Here is a 21,631-nt window from a genome sequence, read left to right as displayed (position 1 = left end):
GCGACTATACATCGGAAGGCGGATGGACTTTCCTCCGGGAGGATGTGGAAATAGGTGAAAACTCTCCGACCCCGACGGGCAGCCTAGTACCCGCAAGTGGCTTTCTTCCAACGGACGCCCCCAGAGGATCCACACACATCTAGGGCAGGAGCGAGAACACAACAGAGGAGCGACGGTGGAAACAGGTTACCAGAACCCTACCTAAACCCCCCGCAATTACTCCTAAACGCAGAGGGAAACTTTGGAGTTGCACACCTGAGCCCGCGGGGAGAGTCTCTCCCCGCCATTGGCGGGGAGACCCAGCCTGGTGCTCGGGGCGCCCGGAGGGTCCCAGAGAGAGACACGGAGGGCACGGAGGTCTCCCAGCTGTCGTTGCCCACCCCGTGGGACTAGGGATTGCCGGAGATCTCGGAGAGGACCGGGGCTGGGGGAACTTTCAAAGGCTGGTTCGGCGACCTGGAGGGGAAGCGCCGGAGCTCCGCCCGGGCAGCAGACAAAACTCTCTGTGTGCCGTTAGCAGAGGGGCCACGCTGAGCATTCAGGGCTCCCGGCAGAGGCCCGGAGAGAAGCCCAGAGGGCGGGGCGATCCCCAGCTGCCGTTGCCCGCCCCGTGGGGCTAGAGATTACCAGAGATCTCGGAGAGGACTGGGGCGGGGGGAACTTTCAAAGGCCAGTTCTGCGACCCGGAGGGGAAGCGCCGGAGCTCCGCCAGGCAGCAGACAAAACTCTCTGTCTGCCATTAGCAGAGGGGCCACGCCCAGCATTCAGGGCTCCCGGGAGAGGCCCGGAGAGAAGCCCAGAGGGCGGGGCGACCCCCAGCTGCCGTTGCCCGCCCCGTGGGACTAGGGATTGCCGGAGATCTCGGAGAGGAGAGGACCGGGGCTGGGGGAACTTTCAAAGGCCGGTTCTGCGACCCGGAGGGGAAGCGCCGGAGCTCCGCCCGGGCAGCAGACAAAACTCTCTGTCTGCCGTTAGCAGAGGGGCCACGCTGAGCATTCACGGCTCCGGGAGAGGCCCGGAGAGAATCCCAGAGGGCGGGGCGACCCCCAGCTGCCGTTGCCCACCCGGTGAGGCTAGGGATTGCCGGAGATCTCGGAGAGGACTGGGGCTGGAGAGAGTTCCAGAGACCCAGCTTAGTAGCCTAGGGGGAAACCCTACAGGCTCACAGCAGCCTTAGGGAAAGCCTCTGCACAGCACCAGTAGAAGGCACCCAGCCGCCAGCCACAAGGCTGGAAGACCCCAGGGCAAAAGCAGCATAGCTAGGTGTACTAACCACAGACTGTAGAAGATGCCAATAGCTCTCCTGCGACCCATAGAGGACAAGTGAGATTTGGTGGGTGCCGACAGCAACGGAGCGACAAATATAAGTGATCCCACCCCTGGCCGCTGGAAAAGCCCATAACACCGTTGCAGACCCCAAGGAGAGAGCGCATCTAGGTGGGCAACAACAGTAGGCACCTGCAGCCTGAAGCCCCCCTGTGACGGCCCCCACGGCAGAGGAGGGAATCCAAAGGGCCACTGTGGCTACGAAGAGGGGCCCAGGCCCAGTTAGCAACTACGGACAGGGTTCCTGGTTGGTGAAGTATAAACAGCTGCTCCCCCCACCGCAGCAGCTGAAACAAGTGAAAGGAGCAACTAAACTCTATCTCCATGCGGAGGCACAAATCAACAACATCAAGCAATATGAAAAAATACATTAAATCTCCAGAACAGAAAGAAAGTAACAAATACACAGAAAACAATCCCAAAGAAAATGAGATATATAACCTAAATGATGATGACTTCAAAACAGCCATCATTAAGATTCTCAATGAGTTAAGAGAGAATTCTGACTGACAACTCAACGAGTTCAGGAGCTATGTCACAAAAGAGTTTGATACGATAAAGAAGAACCAAACAGAAATATTGGAAATGAAGAACACAATAGAGGAGATTAAGAAAAATCTAGATGCTCTGAACAGTAGGGCCGATAATATGGAGGAAAGAATTAGCAATTTGGAAGATGGCAATATAGAATTGTTGCAGGCAGAGGAGGAGAGAGAAGCAAGACTTAAAAGAAATGAAGAAACTCTCCGAGAATTATCAGACACAATTAGGAGATGCAACATAAGGATTATAGGTATACCAGAGGGAGAAGAGAAGGAGAAAGGGGCAGAAAACCTATTCAAAGAAATAATGGCTGAGAACTTCCCAAATCTGGTGAGGGAGATGGATCTTCAGGTGACAGAAGCCAATAGATCTCCAAACTTTATCAATGCAAGAAGACCAACTCCACGGCATATAGTAGTGAAGCTAGCAAAACTCAACGACAAGGAGAAAATACTAAGGACAGCCAGGCAAAAGAAACTAACCTACAAAGGAACCCCCATCAGGCTATCAGCAGATTTCTCAGCAGAAACTTTACAGGCTAGAAGAGAGTGGAATGATATATTCAAAAATCTGAAGGACAAAAATCTACAGCCGAGAATTCTCTACCCAGCGAAAATATCCTTCAAATACGATGGAGAAATAAAAACTTTCCCAGATAAACAAAAATTAAGGGAGTTCATTGTCACAAAACCTCCTCTTCAGGAAATCCTCAGGAAAACCCTCATTCCTGAAAAATCCAAAAAAGGAAAGGGGCTACAAAACCAAGAGCAGAGGAGATAAGTAGAAGGACAACAACAGAGAGTAGCAGCTCTACATCAGAACAGATTAAACCATGGGACGAGAAACAAAGGAAACTGAAGAAAACCGGAAAACAAGACACAAAATGGTAGTGGTAGGCCCCCACGTCTCAATAATCACTCTAAATGTAAATGGATTGAACTCCCCAATCAAAAGACACAGAGTGGCAGGATGGATCAAAGAACAAGATCCAACAATATGCTGCCTCCAGGAAACACACCTCAGCCCCAAAGACAAACACAGACTCAGAGTGAAGGGAGGGAGAACAATACTCCAAGCTAATAATGAACAAAAGAAAGCAGGTGTCACTATACTAATATCAGACAAGGTAGATTTCAAAGCAAAACAGATAAAGAAAGATAAAGAGGGACAGTATATAATGATAAAAGGGACTCTCCACCAAGAAGACATAACACTTATAAATATATACGCACCCAACACAGGAGCACCAAAATTTGTAAAGCAACTCTTAATAGAACTAAAAGAAGACATCAACAACAATACAATAATAGTAGGGGACCTCAACACACCATTAACACCAATGGACAGAACATCCAGACAGAAAATCAACAAGGAAATAATAGAATTAAATGAAAAATTAGACCAGATGGACTTAATAGATATATATAGAACACTTCATCCAAAAACAGCAGGCTACACATTCTTCTCAAGTGCACATGGAACATTCTCAAGGATTGACCATATTTTGGGAACCAAAGCAAACATCAATAAATACAAGAGAGTTGAAATAATATCAGGCATCTTTTCTGATCATAACGCTATTAAACTAGAAATCAACTACAAGAAAAAAGCAGAGAAAGGTGCAAAAATGTGGAGACTAAACAACACGCTTCTCAACAAACAATGGATCATTGAAGAAATTAAAGAAGAAATCAAATATTATCTGGAGACAAATGAAAATGAGAACATGACATACCAAACCATTTGGGATGCAGCAAAAGCAGTCCTAAGAGGGAAATTCATCGCAATACAGGCTCTCCTCACTAAACAAGAAAAAGCTCACGTAAGCAACCTCAAACGACACCTAACAGAACTAGAAAAAGAAGAACAAACAAAGCCCAGAGTCAGTAGAAGGAGGGAAATAATAAAAATAAGAGCAGAAATAAACGATATTGAAACAAAAAAGACAATAGAAAGGATCAATGAAACAAAGAGTTGGTTCTTCGAAAGAATTAACAAAATTGACAAACCCCTAGCCAGACTCACCAAGAAAAGAAGAGAGAAATCGCAAATTAATAAAATCAGGAATGACAGAGGAGAAATCACAACAGATACCAATGAAATACAAGAGATCATAAGAGAATACTATGAAAAACTATATGCCAACAAATTGAACAACCTGGAAGAAATGGACAAATTCCTAGACTCCTACAATCTCCCCAAACTGAATCAGGAAGAAATGGAGAATCTGAATAGACCAATCACAAGTAAGGAAATAGAAACGGTAATCAAAAACCTCCCCAAAAACAAGAGTCCAGGACCAGACGGCTTCTCTGGAGAATTCTACCAAACATTCAAAGAAGACTTAATACCTATTCTCCTCAAACTGTTCCAGAAAATTGAGAAAGATGGAGAACTCCCTAACACATTCTATGAAGCCAACATCACTCTGATCCCCAAACCTGACAAGGACAACACAAAGAAGGAGAACTACAGGCCGATATCACTGATGAACATAGATGCAAAAATCCTCAACAAAATTTTGGCAAACCGATTACAGCAATACATCAAAAAGATTATACACCATGATCAAGTGGGATTTATACCAGGGACACAGGGATGGTTCAACATCCGCAAGTCAATCAACGTGATACACTACATCAACAAAATGAAAAACAAAAACCACATGATCATCTCAATAGATGCAGAGAAAGCATTCGACAAGATCCAACACCCATTTATGATAAAAACCCTCAGTAAAATGGGTATAGAAGGAAAGTACCTCAACATAATAAAGGCCATATATGATAGACCCACAGCCAACATCATACTCAATGGACAAAAGCTGAAAGCCATCCCTCTGAGGACAGGAACAAGAGAAGGGTGCCCACTTTCACCACTCCTATTCAACATAGTACTGGAGGTGCTGGCCAGAGCAATTCGGCAGGAAAAAGAAATAAAAGGAATCCAAATAGGTAACGAAGAAGTAAAACTCTCGTTGTTTGCAGACGACATGATCTTATACATAGAAAACCCCAAAGAATCCACAGAAAAACTATTAGAAATAATCAACAACTACAGCAAAGTAGCAGGGTATAAAATTAACGTGCATAAATCAGTAGCATTTCTATACACTAACAATAAACTAACAGAACAAGAACTCAAGAACTCTATCCCATTCACAATCGCAACGAAAAGAATAAAATACCTTGGGATAAACTTAACCAAGGAAGTGAAGGATCTATACAATGAAAACTACAAGACTTTCTTGAAAGAAATAGGCGATGACATAAAGAGATGGAAAAACATTCCTTGTACATGGATTGGAAGAATAAACATAGTTAAAATGTCCATACTACCTAAAGCAATATACAGATTCAATGCTATCCCAATCAGAATCCCAAGAACATTCTTCACAGAAATTGAACAAACAATACTAAAATTCATATGGGGGAACAAAAGACCGCGAATTGCTAAAGCAATCCTGAGCAAGAAAAACAAAGCCGGCGGAATCACAATCCCCGATTTCAAAACATGCTACAAAGCTACAGTGATCAAAACAGTATGGTACTGGTACAAAAACAGGTCCACAGATCAATGGAACAGAATTGAAAGCCCAGAGATAAAACCACACATTTATGGACAGCTAATCTTCGACAAAGGAGCAGAGGGCCTACAATGGAGAAAAGAAAGTCTCTTCAACAAATGGTGCTGGGAAAACTGGACAGCCACCTGCAAAAGATTGAAAATTGACCATTCTTTTTCACCACACACCAAAATAAACTCAAAATGGATCAAAGACCTAAAGATTAGGCCTGAGACAATAAGTCTTTTGGAAGAGAATATAGGCAGTACACTCTTTGACATCAGTTTCAAAAGAATCTTTTCGGACACTGTAACTCCTCAGTTGAGGGAAACAATAGAAAGAATAAACAAATGGGACTTCATCAGACTAAAGAGCTTCTTCAAGGCAAGGGAAAACAGAATTGAAACAAAAAAACAGCTCACTAATTGGGAAAAAATATTTACAAGCCACTTATCCGACAAAGGGTTAATCTCCATAATATACAAAGAACTCACACTGCTTAACAACAAAAAAACAAACAACCCGATCAAAAAATGGGCAGAGGACATGAACAGACATTTCTCAAAAGAAGATATGAATATGGCCAATAGACACATGAAAAGATGTTCATCATCGCTAATCATCAGGGAAATGCAAATCAAAACTACACTAAGATATCACCTTACCCCCGTTAGATTGGCAAAAACATCCAAAACCAAGAACGACAAATGTTGGAGAGGTTGTGGAGAAAGAGGAACCCTCATACACTGTTGGTGGGAATGCAAACTGGTACAGCCACTATGGAAAACAGTATGAAGATTTCTCAAAAAGTTAAAAATAGAAATACCCTATGACCCAGCCATCCCATTACTGGGTATCTATCCTAAGAACCTGATAACAGATATCTCAAGAGTCCGTTGCACCCCTATGTTCATCGCAGCATTATTTACAATAGCCAAGACGTGGAACCAGCCTACACGCCCAGAAACTGATGACTGGATAGAAGATGTGGTATATATACACAATGGAATACTACTCAGCCATAAAAAAAGACGAAATTGGCCCATTCACAACAACGTGGATGGACCTCGAGGGCATTATGTTAAGCGAAATAAGTCACTCAGAGAAAGACGATCTCTATATGACTCCACTCATAGGTGGAAATTAGTATATTGAGAAGGAGATCTGATCGGTGGTTACCAGGGAAAAGGGGGGGTGGGGGGAGGGTACGGAGGGGGAAGTGGTGTACCCACAACATGACTAACAAAAATGTACAACTGAAATCTCACAAGCTTGTAATCTATCATAACATTAATAAAAAAAAATAAAAATAAAAAAAAAAATAAAGAGATCATGTTGTGTACTGAAAATTGGGCAAAATGTTAATTTTGTTCATTTTCTGAAACAAATGAAACATTAAGGTTAAGCTTTTTCTCTTTTTGTTTTTTTTGAAGATTGACACCTGAGCTAACGTCTGTTGCTAATTTTTTTTTCTTCTTCTTTTCTTCCCCAAAGTCCCCCAGTACATGGTTGTACATTCTAGTTGCAGGTCTTTTTAGTTGTGCGAGGTTGAGGTTTTATCTCATTTGCTGTGATGAGCAGGTCATCTCAAGGATACCTATGGTAGTAGCGGTGTTAATTTTATGCTTTATGCTCAAGAAATCAAGACTAAAGTCAGGATATTGTGCCTACTCAAAAAGGACCCATTACATGTTTCGACTGCAATTAAAATAATCCACCGGTGTCTGGATAACCCTGTGAAATACCCTCAGAGTTAAATTTGCTAAGGTTGTAGGCAAGAGTCATCAATGGATGGTATAAAGTATGATGAAAACTAGTATATTTGCATAGTCTCAAAGTGTCTCCCCACCAGATACTTGTTAATTACAAAGGAAAAAATAGTACGTCTTACATGGAGACACCGCCTTAACCAAGTGATCAAAGTTAACATCACCAGTAAAGAGACACATTGCTATCATAAACCTCCTGACGGAGTAGACTGAGCAGGGTTCTTCATCACTTCTGTAGTATTTTTGCCAAAATTGCATATCCTCCATTTAATCATGAGGAAACATTAGACAAACCTACATTTAGAGACGTTCTGCAAAATAACTGGGCGGTATTCTTAAAAGCATCCAGGTCATGAAAGACAAAGAAAGACTGAGAAACTGTCATATGGAAGGAGACTAAGGAAATATAACAGCTAAATGTAACATGGAATCCTGGATTGGATCCTTAGCCAGAAAAAGAACATTAGTTGGACAGTTGGTGAAATTTGCATACAATCTGTACAGTAGTTAATAGTATTGTATAAACATTAACTTCCCAGTTTTGGTAAGTATACTATGTTTATTTAAGATCTTAACATTTGCTGAAGTTAACTTAAGGGTATATGAAGTTGTATACTATTTTTGTAAGTTTCATATTAATCTGAAATTATTTCAAAATTGAAAGTTGAAAAAAGGACCATGGACTTAATTATTTTTTTTCCCCACACAAGAATAATAGAACTATGTGTATCGGTTTTACGTATACATTTAAAAATCACTGGGGATACTGTATTTTGTAGGAAACAAAAGATTTAGGAAATGTTTTTTCTCATGACTTATGAATTTGATGAAGCAGGTACCAAGTGATACTTTCACTATTCTGCTACGGTGCTGGCACATACAGGAAGGTGACCATTGATTGAATAAATGAGTAAACTGCACACTTTAGTGATTTCATTCTATTTTATATTCAACTAATATTTGTTGAGTACCCACTGGGTGTCACATATTGTGCAGGGTATTGAGAACATAAAGGAGCCCTGAACCTTGAGGTAATGAATGTAAGAAGTGTTAGAGGGATATAAATGGGAGGGTGCAGTGGAATGGGGGATGGAGTAAGCCTTCCTTGAGAATGATGCCTGAGTTGTTTTGAAGAACGCCTGGTGGGAAAGGCCTATAGGAGCCAGAATCCCAAGTAGACAGGGAAAAGCATTTGCAGCATTTGCTATGGCACAGAGAAGAGGTTCAGTGAGGCTGTTGAATGTGGTGTATAAAAGATGAGATTGGAAAAGTGTGCAGGAGCTAGAGTTTCAAAGAACTTTGGATTTTGTTCCATTTCTCCATTGAGAGCTCCCCGCTTTCTAGAGAAGTTGTTTTTGCCTGATTTTCCATGGCCAAAACGAGGGTTTGTTCAAAATTGAAAATTGGCTTAGTCATCAGAGCAGAAGGGGGAATAATAAAGAGTAGGACCTTAGAGTTTGATTCTCTTCAGATGAGAGTTATGCAATTTGTAGGTAATATTCTAGCAGACCTCTTGAAAAGTCAGCTTTGGGAATGGATGTAAAAATTCAAATTGAAAAAGAAAACCTTATGGAGGAAAAATTAGAAACATGACTGTTTCATTGTATGGGGAAGATGGATGACCAGAGATGAGACAGAACTGAATATTAGGTTGGAGAGAAGGTTAGAAGAGTCTGTGGTAACAAGCAGGCCTCACCCCATGTTTGGGGGCCCATGAGTCACGCTGGTGCAGGATAGAGAAGGCAGAGATGGTTTGGGCCAGGTGTACCACTTCAGTTCTCCTGTGCTAGCTGTTTCATGACTTTGGGTATTTAGTGCTCAGAGAGATAAATCAGAAAAACAAGACACAGAAGAATATAAAAGATTATTTTTTTCTGTTCCCTTATAGCAAAAACCTAAATCAAAAACAAGTTAGGAAACTTAGTCCTGTGTTTAAGAGAATAAAAAATTCTCTTAAATAATGTAATTTTTAAAGGAAATATTGGCCCTGAGCTAACATGTGTTGCCAATCTTTTTTCTTCTTCTTCTTCTCCCCAAAGCCCCCCGGTACATAGTTGTATATTCTAGCTGCAGGTCCTTCTAGATCTGCTCTGTGGGACACCACCTCAGCATGGCTTGATGAGCAGTGCTAGGTCTGTGCCCAGGATCTGAACCAGCGAAACTCTGGGCCACCGAAGCAGAACGTGTGAACTTAACCACTTGGCCATGAGGCCGGCCCCTTAAATAATGTAATTTTAACATTAACCATCTCACATTGGAAAAGGGATATGTATATACACACACACACACCCATATATATATATATATATTTTTTTTAAACAAATTCTTGGTAGTAGATTCAATGTTTGCTTGCAAATGCTATTTACTTAGTGAAAATTTTTCACTTGGATTGTGGGGAAAGAAATTACTGTTTTCTTTAACTTCGTCTACTTTGTGACATGGAGGCATTATACTGTAATTTTTCCCTCCTGATGCTGTCTGCTAGCCCTCGGACAAATGATGCATTATTGTGGTGGAGTGCATGTTAAAAGCTGAGTGTCTTTCCTTCTCATCTCTGCCTTAGCATTTTAGGAAAATCCCTCTTAACTATCTTACTTTCCTTATCAGTCTCATTTGCCAAAGATATTTTTTTTCCTGTTTTATCAGAGACAGCGGTAGTATCAGCTAGTTTTTCCTCTCGAGTGGCTGAGCTTGAATCTAAGTTTAACTTGTTAATAAAGATTTCCAAGATGCTGTAATAACAGAAGGAGCTTTTGACTTACTATTGTAAGTGGAAACCTTGTTTTTGCCCATGACAGATTCAGATCCAGCCTCCAAGTTTCCACTTATCAATGATGATGAAAAACTAATATGTATCTCATATTTACTTATATTTATAGACTTACAAATCCTGTTCTCATGCGTTTATTAGATCCTCGTGACATCTCTGTGAGGTAGGCCCAGCAGATGATGTCATCTTGGCTAAGTAAATGGAGAGACCAAGGACCACTTGGTTCGTAGGTAATGGAGTCCAGCCCCAGGCCTCCATCTCTCTTAACACTGTCTCCCTTTCCTAAGTGCTGGGGTGCTTTTGAGGTAATTGTTCAAACTCTGTCTCTTCTAAGATGCTACTCTTGGCTGGCAGTTGGCCAAAACCATAACCTATCATATCAAGTTTTTTTGTTTTGTTTTGTTCTTTTGAGGAAGATTAGTCCTGAGCTAACATCTACCGCCAGTCCTCCTCTATTTTATATGTGGGGTGCCTGCCACAGCATGGCTTGATAAGCGGTGCATAGGTTCACACTTGGGATCTGAACCTGTGAACCCCAGGCTGCCAAAGTGGAGCATGCGAACTTAACCGTATGCCACCAGGCTGGCTCCATATTAAGTTGTTTTTAAAAGTACTGATAGATGAATACAATAATTAGTTCCGAGTTTTATTGCCTGACCTTCAATTATTCTTGTAGCCACTTCAGAAAGTCCCTTTGCGTTTGTAACATTAAAACTAAGGTGAGGAGTATGTCTGTGGTTCTTTGGGGAATAAAACTGGTTCATTTACTGCGACAGTGACAATGTCATCAAATAAATATTAATGTAGATTAATTCCCTCCTGATAGTTCATTCATTTCCTTTTTTGCTTCTTTCTTCTTTCTTTTCTGTCTCTAAAGTGGGAAAATAAACACCTACATCATAGAAGATTATAAATAATACATAAGGAATTTAGCAAAACTCTTAACACAAAATAGGGATCCAATAATATTATTTTCCTTCTGCCTTGGATATAAATCTGACAAGAAGTAAATTCCGTGTGGGTAAACCTTTGAAGCCTGTAGCAGGTTGGACTCTCCAGAAAGCAGTCTCTGAGATGGAGATTAGCTAGATGTTTATCAGGGAGTGCTCTTGGGGTTCACACCTGTGGAAGGGAGAGGGAGGAAGCAGGACTGGGTGGAGGGAGAAGTTGACCGCGATGCTGACTCACTGACAGCCTTTGTCGCTTGGGGTGGATTGGCCCTTCAGAGTTGTACTGAGTTGTAGTGTGAGGGCCTGGCCCTCATACTCCCACCTAGTCAGTCCTTGGAGGCAAGCGGTCCTGGGAAGAGGCCATGACCTTGGGCAAAGCAGCTCTCTTCAGCAGAGACAACCCCAGGCCTCCCTGCCCTGGCGCTCTCAGCAACTGGGAGAATTTCAGCCATTTCTGGAGAAGGACCTTGGTGTTGCATCACGGTACTACCACCATTCTTTATATTCACGTGCACTGGTTCAAGCAGGATGAAGTTCTGCTGTCCTTGGTAAAATTATCCTCATAACAGTCAAGTGCAGCAATACATTTTCAAGTGGTACTTGTAAAATGTCCGAAACGAATACATTTTATTCCATACGCTTCTGATTTTTCATAGTCGCTTAGGCCAGAGGGAGTCGTGTGACATGTCTCAAGGCCTGACCATGGTACCTGTGGCATATGATGGAGTCCTATTTGTAAGTGTGCATACATCTGTGCTTCACAGCTGTGCCTGCCAGGAGTGTGAGGCCTGTGGGCACAGTCCATTACCAGAACGGAGGCAGATCCCAAACACATGGCAAGTCTGAGGACGAAAAGACGGAGCGCGGCATTTCTTTAATTTTCCTGATGTGTTCATTTTCCACATCAAATCAATGTTCAGGAGCTACCACCCTGTCTCCCCCTCCCACATTTCCTTTGAGTTTTTTTCTTTTTCATTCTTTCTGGACCACTTGCTCCCATAGTCCTGCTGTCATACTTACTGATATTCAGCTGGGAGTCCCTTCAGGTTAGGAATGACCACTTTGCTCTTAACTCTGTCTTGTGGAAGGGAAAGACATCTTGTGGATATGGGAGAAAGACAGTTCTGTCCTACACGAGTGATAATACCAGTAGAAATCTCCATTGAATTCTAGTGTGTCTTCCCTCAAGCCCTACCCCAGACACCTGTAAAAAGGGAAGCATCTGTTTTTAGACACTTAACTTGGTTTTCTCCACCATATTTTCTTTCTTTAAGAGGATTGTGTCCATGTGCAGAAGAGATGACCCCTTGTTCTCTTCTTCCACGTTTCACCATTTCACAAAATAAAGTCCCTGAAATGAATTTAGTTCTCCTTCTCTTTTCTCTGTTTCCTCCAGCTCTTATCCAAGTTCCTCAGAAATTCTATTTCTTTCTCCTCTTTTCCTTTTGTGGGTCCCCCCAACCGTGATACTCATAAAAACGGATAAACCTACGTGGATACATCAATGACAACCCAGAGCCAAATGTGCCATGTGACATGAATGTGGACGTAGGAAAGAACTAATTCAAGTGTTCTCTGAGAAACGGAGTTCCTTTAGAATGTTCGCGAGGTCAATACCTGTGTCTTGACTGTTTTCTAACTGTCGCTCCTCTGCTTCAAGCACCAGCATTCAAGATTTTACAACTACTCACATAAAAATGTTTGTTTAGGGGCCGGCCTGGTGGCACAGCGGTTAAGTTTGCACGTTATGCTTCGGCAGCCTGGGGTTCGCCGGTTGGGTTCCCAGGTGCAGACAGGGCACCACTTGGTAAGCCATGCTGTGGTAGACATCCCACATAAAAAGTAGAGGAGGATGGGCATGGATGTTAGCTCAGGGCCGGTCTTCCTCAGCAGAAAAAGGATTGGCAGCAGATGTTAGCTCAGGGCTAATCTTCCTCAAAAAGAAAAAAAAAAGTTTGTTTAGGGGCTAGCCCTGTGGCCAAGTGGTTAAGTTCGCTCACTCCGCTTTGGTGGCCCGGGATTTCACCGGTTCGTATCCTGGGCGCAGACATGGCACAACCAGAGGTACTCACCACTAGAATATATAACTATGTACTGGGGTGCTTTGGGGAGAAGAAGAAGGAGAAAAGAAGAAATGTTTGTTTAACTTCTGGTGCGTTTTTGTTGTGAAAAATAGTGGTTTCCTTTTTGTATTAAATAGGATTCTGTGGGATAATCTCAGAACTTGAGAATAGTAGCTCCGTGTTCTGTGTTGCAAATAGGCAGCTCACAGGTGACCTTTCAGACCACAACCTGTTCATGAGCTGCAGATCCTTTTAACAAAAAGATGAAACCAAAAGTCCGACTTTGACAGATGGATTTTCTTCCTTTGTGTCACAAAGGGCAAAGCATTTTCTTTTTTTTCTACATTATGATCCATTCATCTTCGATTGTCAGCCCATAAAGGGCAAGGGCGGCATTTGCCAGGCTTGAATTGAATTGTGGCGAGTAGAATCATCGTAAATGTTACTTTGACAATGATGATGAAGAATATGTTATTGTCTGCCATGTAGAGCTACGTGATTGGCTTTTAATAGTTTTTTATAATTTGTTTCTGTTTTTGCTTTTAAAAGTCAAAGAACTCTGTGACTGAGTTTCTTTGTAGTAAGTTTAAAAGTTTCAAAATTGGAATTTGTTCTATGCATGAGCAAACGGTATCATTGAAGCTAAGAAATGAGTTCCTACTTCACAGGAGAATTTTGCTTTCTTTTTACCTTTTTCATAGAAAATACTTATGAGTTGTATATGAGGATGTTTCTCACAGCCATTCAATTTTTAATAAGCTGTCAATAAGTCTAAACTAATATTAAATGAAGGAATAACGCTATAAGTGATAATAGGCCACTGTTTATAACATGATTTTCCAGATACATATGCTATAAATTTAGCACTTTCAGCTTACGTATATATTTTTTAAAGGACTTAAACATAAACTAGGTTTATATACATGTTTGTTAATCTGAATAAATTTTTACATGGTAGCAAATGGGCAGAGGTGAACATAATACCATGCAGTTGTTTTTGTGTGCTATTTAAAATTGTGCTCTCCAGGTCCTTATGACAGAAATAATAGTTTTGGGCCTTTATATTTCCAGCTCTATAGAGGGTTCATTCTCTGTGATCTTTTCTGTAGCTACTAAAGTTGCTCAATTCATAAGAAAACAAACAGGGAAAGGAAATCAAGGGATCAAGACAGCGTGTGGTCATGTTCAAAACCCCAGTGTTACTGGAGGAAAAATGCCCCTGGGAAGTGTACACTGAGAAGACTTTTGTGTAGAGACATAGCTACTTTACAATAACTGAGGACAAAATGAATTTTCACCTCTAGACTTATTTCATGCAAAAATGCTTGGAAGAACTTAAAGGGATTTAGTTAAAAAGTATCCAAAATGGAATCTAAAAATAACATATACTTTAAGTGCATTTGATGGAAGTGCAAATTGAGGTTTCACGCATGCCTGTGTTATCTTTGAATCTTTGCTTTCCTAAACCAGTTTTCCTTTTTTTTTTTGTCGTTCAAAAAAAGTTTATTTTTTTATTGGATATTCATAAAACCAGAAAGATGGTTGTTCCCATTTGAACACAGCAATACTGATTTGACTCCTAAGTTGACTCACTATTTATTTATTTTTAAATTTTATTTTAAAAGTCATTTATTTTTATTTTTATTTTTTTATTGCAGTAACATTGAATCATAACATTATTTAACTTTCAGTTGTACATTGTAATATATTTCAAATTCTGTGTAGATTACATCATGTTCACCACCCAAAGACTAAGTACAATCCATCATCACACATTTATGCCTAATCACCCCTTTTGCCCTCCTCCCTCCCCCCTTCCCCTCTGGTAACCACTTAAACCAGTTCTCCTTTGTTTATGATACATTACATGCTACTAGTAATAAAATAAGCCAATCATGTTTTCAAATCTTTCTCTCTTTTGCCTAGAACTGCCTTCCCCCTTTCAACTTTCTCTTTCATAAGCCTTTTGTGAGTTTACTACACTGCAAGGTGGAGTTATTTGTATAACTCAAAGATTGAAAATGGCTTGCCGTTTTAGAGGGTAAAGATCAAAGTGATGCCTTGAACTATGTCCTGAAAATGTGTTACTCTCCAATATGATCCACAGTTTAACACTTACTTGTAGGTTTGTGAGAGGTGTCCCTGCATTCTCTGAACTCATTAAAACCTGGGTGCTATTTTTCAGTGGCTTCATTCTTTCATTCTATGTGTTTATTCATTCTCCATTCATGCAGTCAGAAACTCTTATGCTGGGTCTTGAAGATGGATTAGAAATAGTTCATGTTCTCAAGTAGAAAGACAAAGATAAATAAAGTGCTGTGATATTATGTGATACCTTATTGTATTTAAGGTGTGATTAGAGTGTCCTTGGGGCACAGATGAGAGAGTGATTGATTTCATTTGAGTCCAAGGATGAGGAAAGGGACGGGGAAGCATCAGGAAATTGAAAGAGCTAACCTTGCAGCTAGACCTTAAACTAAGGCTCCTTTGCCTTTCCTAGTGTAGAAGGGGAGGGGAAAGTAACTCCCCAAAAGGGAGTAATATGTATAAAGGCACTGAGGCCTGTATGAAAGAGCTTGATGAGAATTTGGGATGGCTGAATATAGGGCAGTGTGTGGAGAAGTAGGTAGGATGTAAGCAGGAGAAGTGGCAGGAGAGCAGTGGGAAACGACCTTGTATGAGATGCTGAGAGCATCCTTTATCCTCCCTTCTGCTTTATCAAGATGGCTGTTTCAGGTGGGGACAGATGTCCATTCTTTCAGAACTCAGGCAGTGACTAAAACCAAAGTCAGGCTGGTTTGGGGATAGAGTTCTTCAGTATGTATTATGCTGTGTCAGTGCTGAGCTGAAAGGCCTTCTCCAGACTTGCAGAATTTTAGGCTGGCAGGGCCCCTTTCCGTTCACCTCATCTAACTCCTTTGTTTTATAGAGGAGGCATCTGAAGCCCAGTGAAGTTGAAGAACTTATTAGTTTCCCTTTAAGAGTTAAATATTATACAGCTGAAGAGTAACATCAGAATTCACCCACGTAGACTTCTTGGGTAAGGAATGAGATGATACACAGTTATGACCCAGACAAACTGTCAGCCCAGTTTTAAACAGCTCCTATGAAAGAATAAATTTTCACAGGTAATGTAGTTTGTTTCTTAGAATTTTGAGTGCCCTCTTAAAATAGTATTGCCAATAATAAAGGAACCTGACTGCTTAAGACCAGAACGTTTAGCAGTAATGGCCGTGCCATCATTCTTTCCCTCATTGATTATTTACTGAGCTCAAATTGTGTGCCAGGCTCTGTACTGAGTCAGATGTACAATTGGAAGCTGAAACCAACCCAGTCCTTCCATCCATGGAACTTATGGTCTATTGCAGGAGACATCATTCCAAAACTTGCACAAATAAGTGATGTGGTTGAGTGGTATATGGTGCTATGAGTGCATATAGTTGGATTGAGGGGATGTATATCAATGAAGGCTTCCCTGAGAAGACACCACTGAATCTATGTATGAAGGATGAATACAGCTTAACTTGGAAAGGAGGGAGAGGAAGAGTATTCTTTTAAGGGGTCAATCACATGCAAAGTCCTGCGTGGGAGGGAATATAGTGAGGAGGGTATTGACAGAGCGTCATTGTGACTGGAGTACAGAAAGTCAGGGTAGAGAGGGCAGGGCCTTATAGGCTGTGGTAGTGATTTTTATATTGTTCTCAGAGCTTCGATATATTTAGGAGGATGCTTACATCATCAAATGTGGATTTTGAAGAAACCTCTTTAACTGTTGTGTGAGAAATGGATTGGAGAAGAACCTGACTATATGGGTGCAGACCTATGAAGAGACTGCTAGAGAAGGCTGGGCAAGAGGTGATAGGAAGGCTGGAGTAGTGGTGGGAGTGGAGATGTTGAGGAAAGGATGATTTGGGGAGATACTTAAGAGCTAAGGTCACTGTGATGTTGAGATGGGTTGGATATGTGGATGAGGGGGCATCTGGATGACCCTTGGGTTTCTTGCGTGTATAGCTGATGGACGGTGCTAGCATTCAACGAAACTGGGAACAATGGAAGAGGATCTGATTTGGAGACACCCGAGGACTGTATGAGCTAAACGGCATCATGAAATAAGAGGAAAACAATTAACCTCATTAAGCTGTTGTCTTTTACTGCATGATATATTTTATTACCTTTTCCTTTACTAGGAAAGAAATTGAACCTAATAAAAGAAATATAAAAAAATTTCCTGATGCCACATACAAAAAAAGAACCTGCTTAATCACAAACATGGCAAAATCAAAGGTAACTGGTGGCATCGTGGACAGTGTGTTGAGGAAGGACAGCCATGGAAACAGGGAGACCTCCCAGAAGGCTTTGCAGTGGACCTGTTGAGAGATGCAGAGAAATCAACCTAGGAATAGCAGGATAAAGTAGGACTAACAGCAGAAGACTGACATTGTAGAATGGGTGGTTGGGAGAGAGAAAATTGTTTAGATTCGGTTAGGGACTGAGGGGAGGTAATGAGTTCAGTTGGAGGCATGCTAAGTTTTAGGTGCTTGGACATCTAAATAGAGATAGACAAGTTGTAAGTTTGTGTCAGATGCTCAGAGCACAGATCAAGACTGGAGAAAGACTTGGCAAGTCACATATCAACAGGGGATCTGGAAGTTTTAGAACTCTCTCCAACTGTATATGGGAGAATGTGAATGGATAGAAGAGAAAAAGTGTGGTTCAAACAATTGAGGTATTTATTAAGTAACTAGAATATACCAGACAGTGTGGTAAATTATTTCTGATGGATGCCTTATTTAATCCTCCACTACCTTTTGCAATTCCTTTATTGTTACCCCCATTTGCCTGATGAGGTCATGGAGATTCTGAGAGGTTGGCATCTTGACCAGTCATACAGCTAATAAGTAGTAAGATCTGAGTTCAAACCCATGTCTCATCATATCAAATTTGATGTTATTTTCCTATAGCCTGGTCTTTACACTTCAGCATCTTGAGAGTAGCCCCTGTATGACACTAATATTTATAAGGACAGCTAAGAAAAGATGGTCTGCAGAAGAAGGCTGGAGGGTGAGAGAAACAGTAGAAGATTCAAGAGAGGATAGACTCCTGAAAGGTGATATGAATGTAGTCACAGTGAGGGGACTAGTGACTTTATTAGAGCATTTTCAGGACACGGTGAAGGCTGTATTGTGGGCTGAGGCATGAAGGGAGGGTGAAGAAATGAAATCCGTGAATGGGACTGCTGTGTTCAAGAAGGTCATGAGCGGTAGGAGAGAGCAACCAGCAGTGGGGAAGGTATTCATGGCAGCCTTGGGAAGTAGAAGATTTCTGAGTGGTGAGAGCTGTGTGTGGAGCTGTGTTAGGGAGTCCACGCACTTAGACCACTAAGAGCAACGTCAGTAGAGCAGTGTCGAACCACTAGGGTTGTGAGAGGTTAAGGTAACTTCATGAGTTTAGAAAGGCCATTCTGGGTGCAAGCTTGTTTTGAAGTCTTTTAAATTGTAATCAATCTACTGTGTTCAGTTGTTGACCCCTTGTACAAAGAGGGCTCTGACAGTCATTTGATGTAATCTGTCAAGATATACAGACCCTTGATTATTTTTCCACTGAACATCTTCTAGCACATCAGTATGAGGCCATATGGTATTTATGATTATAGTTAGCAAATGACATCACGAATTAGTGCTTGTCTAAAATGTTCTAACTTGGTTACAATGTCGTTATTTTCATCCAACTCATGTAGTTTGGGTTATGTTTTCTGTCCTGTGTTTTGATTTCTACTGTTAATTTTGTTTTGTGATCGTAAAAGGGCTTTAGACTTCTCTAAAAGCCCATTACTTATTGGCATGTTTTGATTTTTGACAGATTCATGTGTTCCTTCAGGCTTTTAAAATACATTCACAACAGTGGCGATGATTTATTTTGGGGATTGGGGTTGTATCTAAATCTCACTATCTGGAACAGAATTATAAAATTCACTTCCAAAATTTTGATCTTTTAAAAATCGTGCAGTCAAAGCATTTACTCTCATTTTCTTTTGATGTGAATTGCAAGTTGATTTCAGCATACGTTGTGTTGAACAGGAGATGTCTATTGTCTTTTCGAGTGCTGAGGTTCATTTTCTTTATTTCTCCATTGTTGTCTCCTTTATGACTCAAGCATTACCATCTCTGGGAGCATCACTGTGCTTCATTCTTTCTCTAATCCCTTGAGTCATCTGAGGATGACTAATCTATGTACACTTTCTCTCTGGTATTACATCCTAGTCCTGCCCAGCCCTGGGAAATGTTTCAGAAACCAGTCAATCTATAAGCAGCAGGTAGGGCTTAGCGTTGACAGCCTCCCCCCCCACCAATCCAACAATTCCAATTGGCATGAGAGCTAAGGCCCATGGGAATGGTCATGGGGGCTGTGTGTTTAATCCTACGGGAGGGGTGCAGTCATTACTAAATAAAATGTTACCATGGATTAAAAATAGAACACGTATTTATTGAGTAACTACTGTGTGCTAGGCACCTGGATGGAGCATGAATTTAGCAGTGAGCAAGAGGGGCACAGCTCCTTACGGAGCTCTGCAGGCAATATTTTTGTTTATATCTGTTACTGGGTGATATTCTTGATATTGTGTACTATTTTAGTAGTAAATTTCATGTCTTCGAAATTCATATTTATAATACTTATTCAACCAAGAAGTTGGCAAAGTAATGTAAGCTTAGAGATTGACTCTCTTCAAAAATATATAAAGTTAAACCAGCTATTAAAGTGTACTTTTTATTCACATTCACATTTCCTAGTCGATAACATTTAATAGTAAGCAATATAACCAGCTGTAACTGATGTGGTTATCTTCATATATTCTATATCATTTTCTACAGTTATTGCCAGTTTTCGAGGAACCGTCCCATATGGGCTGTCATTGGAAATTGGAGATACAGTTCAGATCCTGGAGAAATGTGATGGTAAGTGGGCTAGTGGTGACTGTTTGAGGTTGTGTGGACGACCTCCTTACCATAGGACAGTTCATAAAGTTTATAAACTTCTGTCCATACCTCTATTAATCTCTGGAATTTTTCCAGTAGTCACAGGGAACGTTTTTGAGAAAACTTGTTTCTTGCATATTCACTATTTGGCTTACAGGAAAGCATCATTTGGTATTGTTAAGTTGATGGTATTTTTTCCTAACATCATTTCCTTATTTTTACTAGATGCCAACACAAAAAGCAACGAGACTGCTGTGTTTGTGGGAGTTCATGACTCGGTGCCAAACTAGAAGGACTTTCTTAGAATCTCAATGATCTGTTAGGTCCCCCAGGACAAGAAGAAACAGAAGTCCAGAGCAGAAAGGGCTTACTCAAGCTTGAGTAGCCAGATGCCTCAGGAAGGGCTCCTGGCCAGGCCTTTCCCCCTCTCATTCTCCTAAATTAGGACTGAAATTATTCATTGCATTTGAAATGTTAGTGGAATATATTATATGAACTTGTATGATTATTATTAATTTATGTAGCAGGTAACTCATTAAATCGAAATAGCTAATATGTTCTCATGTTTCCATTCCTGTTCCACAAAACATCCTTAAACTCTAGTCCTTAAAAAGATCCCAGTTGAAGTGACTACTCTTTATTTCTCGTTAACCAAATGACCATATTTTAAAGCCCCATCAGTATGTCTATAATATTTATATTTACTACTAAAATGTTGCCTGGTTAGGAATTTATAATATAGTAACATTCTATCAAATCAAGCTTCATTATTAAATTATGTTACCTCAAAAAGAACTGTTACATTAGGTAGAGCCTGGCATTAAATGGTGATAATATAGGGCCTGCCCGGTGGCGCAGCAGTTAAGTTCGCACGTTCCGCTTCTCGGCAGCCCGGGGTTTGCGGTTTCGGATCCCGGGTGCGGACATGGCGCTGCTTGGCACGCCATGCTGTGGTAGGAGTCCCACATATAAAGTAGAGAAAGATGGGCATGATGTTAGCTCAGGGCCAGGCTTCCTCAGCAAAAAAAGAGGAGGACTGGCAGTAGTTAGCTCAGGGTTAATCTTCCTCAAAAAAAAAAAATGGTGATAATATGTGGACATTTGTTCTGTCCAATGGAATTGATATATTTAAAAATATAATAAGGTTTTCTCTGTCATTGCTAGATGTATTTTTGTGTGTTTCTACTTTGTACGCAGATAAATATAAAATCTGTTTTGAATTGGTGCATGAAAATGGGCTCCATGGCTTATGGGAACTGTTTTGTAATCTAAAAACCTTTCTGTATGGTGCAGTTGGACAGAAAGCTCTCTGTGACATTTCTGCAATTCTCAAAAAGTTTTGGTTTCTGTTGGAATACTTAATTAAGAATGGATATATTTCTCAGATATGTCTTTAAGGGATCTAATAAACTCTGAAATAGAGAGATTCTGATTCTCAATTCATTTTGCTTTCTTCTGGTTTTAAAACTGTTAGGCACAATATTTTACAATCTATTCTTTTAAGAAAACTTTATGAGGAACAAAACTAGTTAAATACAAAGCTCAAATATTTCTTTTTAAAAATTCTATTAAAAAATCCAATTTGACAGAACATTTGTTACATGATAAAATAATTTCTTACCAATAAGCAAAATGGTTTCTATACTTGAAGAAACTCTAAGTTGAAAATAA

General features: G+C 40.7%; 1 protein-coding gene across 7 annotated transcripts in view; it reads left to right on the top strand.

Moving 5' to 3' along the window:
• DOCK4 (dedicator of cytokinesis 4) overlaps positions 1 to 21,631 on the top strand; it is a 435,939-nt gene that overhangs the window by 163,841 nt on the left and 250,467 nt on the right. For all 7 annotated transcript variants that reach the window (XM_070617599.1, XM_070617602.1, XM_070617597.1 and 4 more), the window contains exon 2: positions 19,856 to 19,939. In XM_070617599.1, the coding sequence (XP_070473700.1) occupies positions 19,856 to 19,939 (84 nt within the window). The remainder of the gene's footprint in view (positions 1 to 19,855; positions 19,940 to 21,631) is intronic.

The sequence above is a fragment of the Equus przewalskii genome, chromosome 4 (assembly GCF_037783145.1).
Source record: "Equus przewalskii isolate Varuska chromosome 4, EquPr2, whole genome shotgun sequence".
NCBI lineage: Eukaryota > Metazoa > Chordata > Mammalia > Perissodactyla > Equidae > Equus > Equus przewalskii.
Note: the sequence above shows the minus strand (reverse complement) of the source record. Positions and strands in the feature narration are given on the sequence as shown.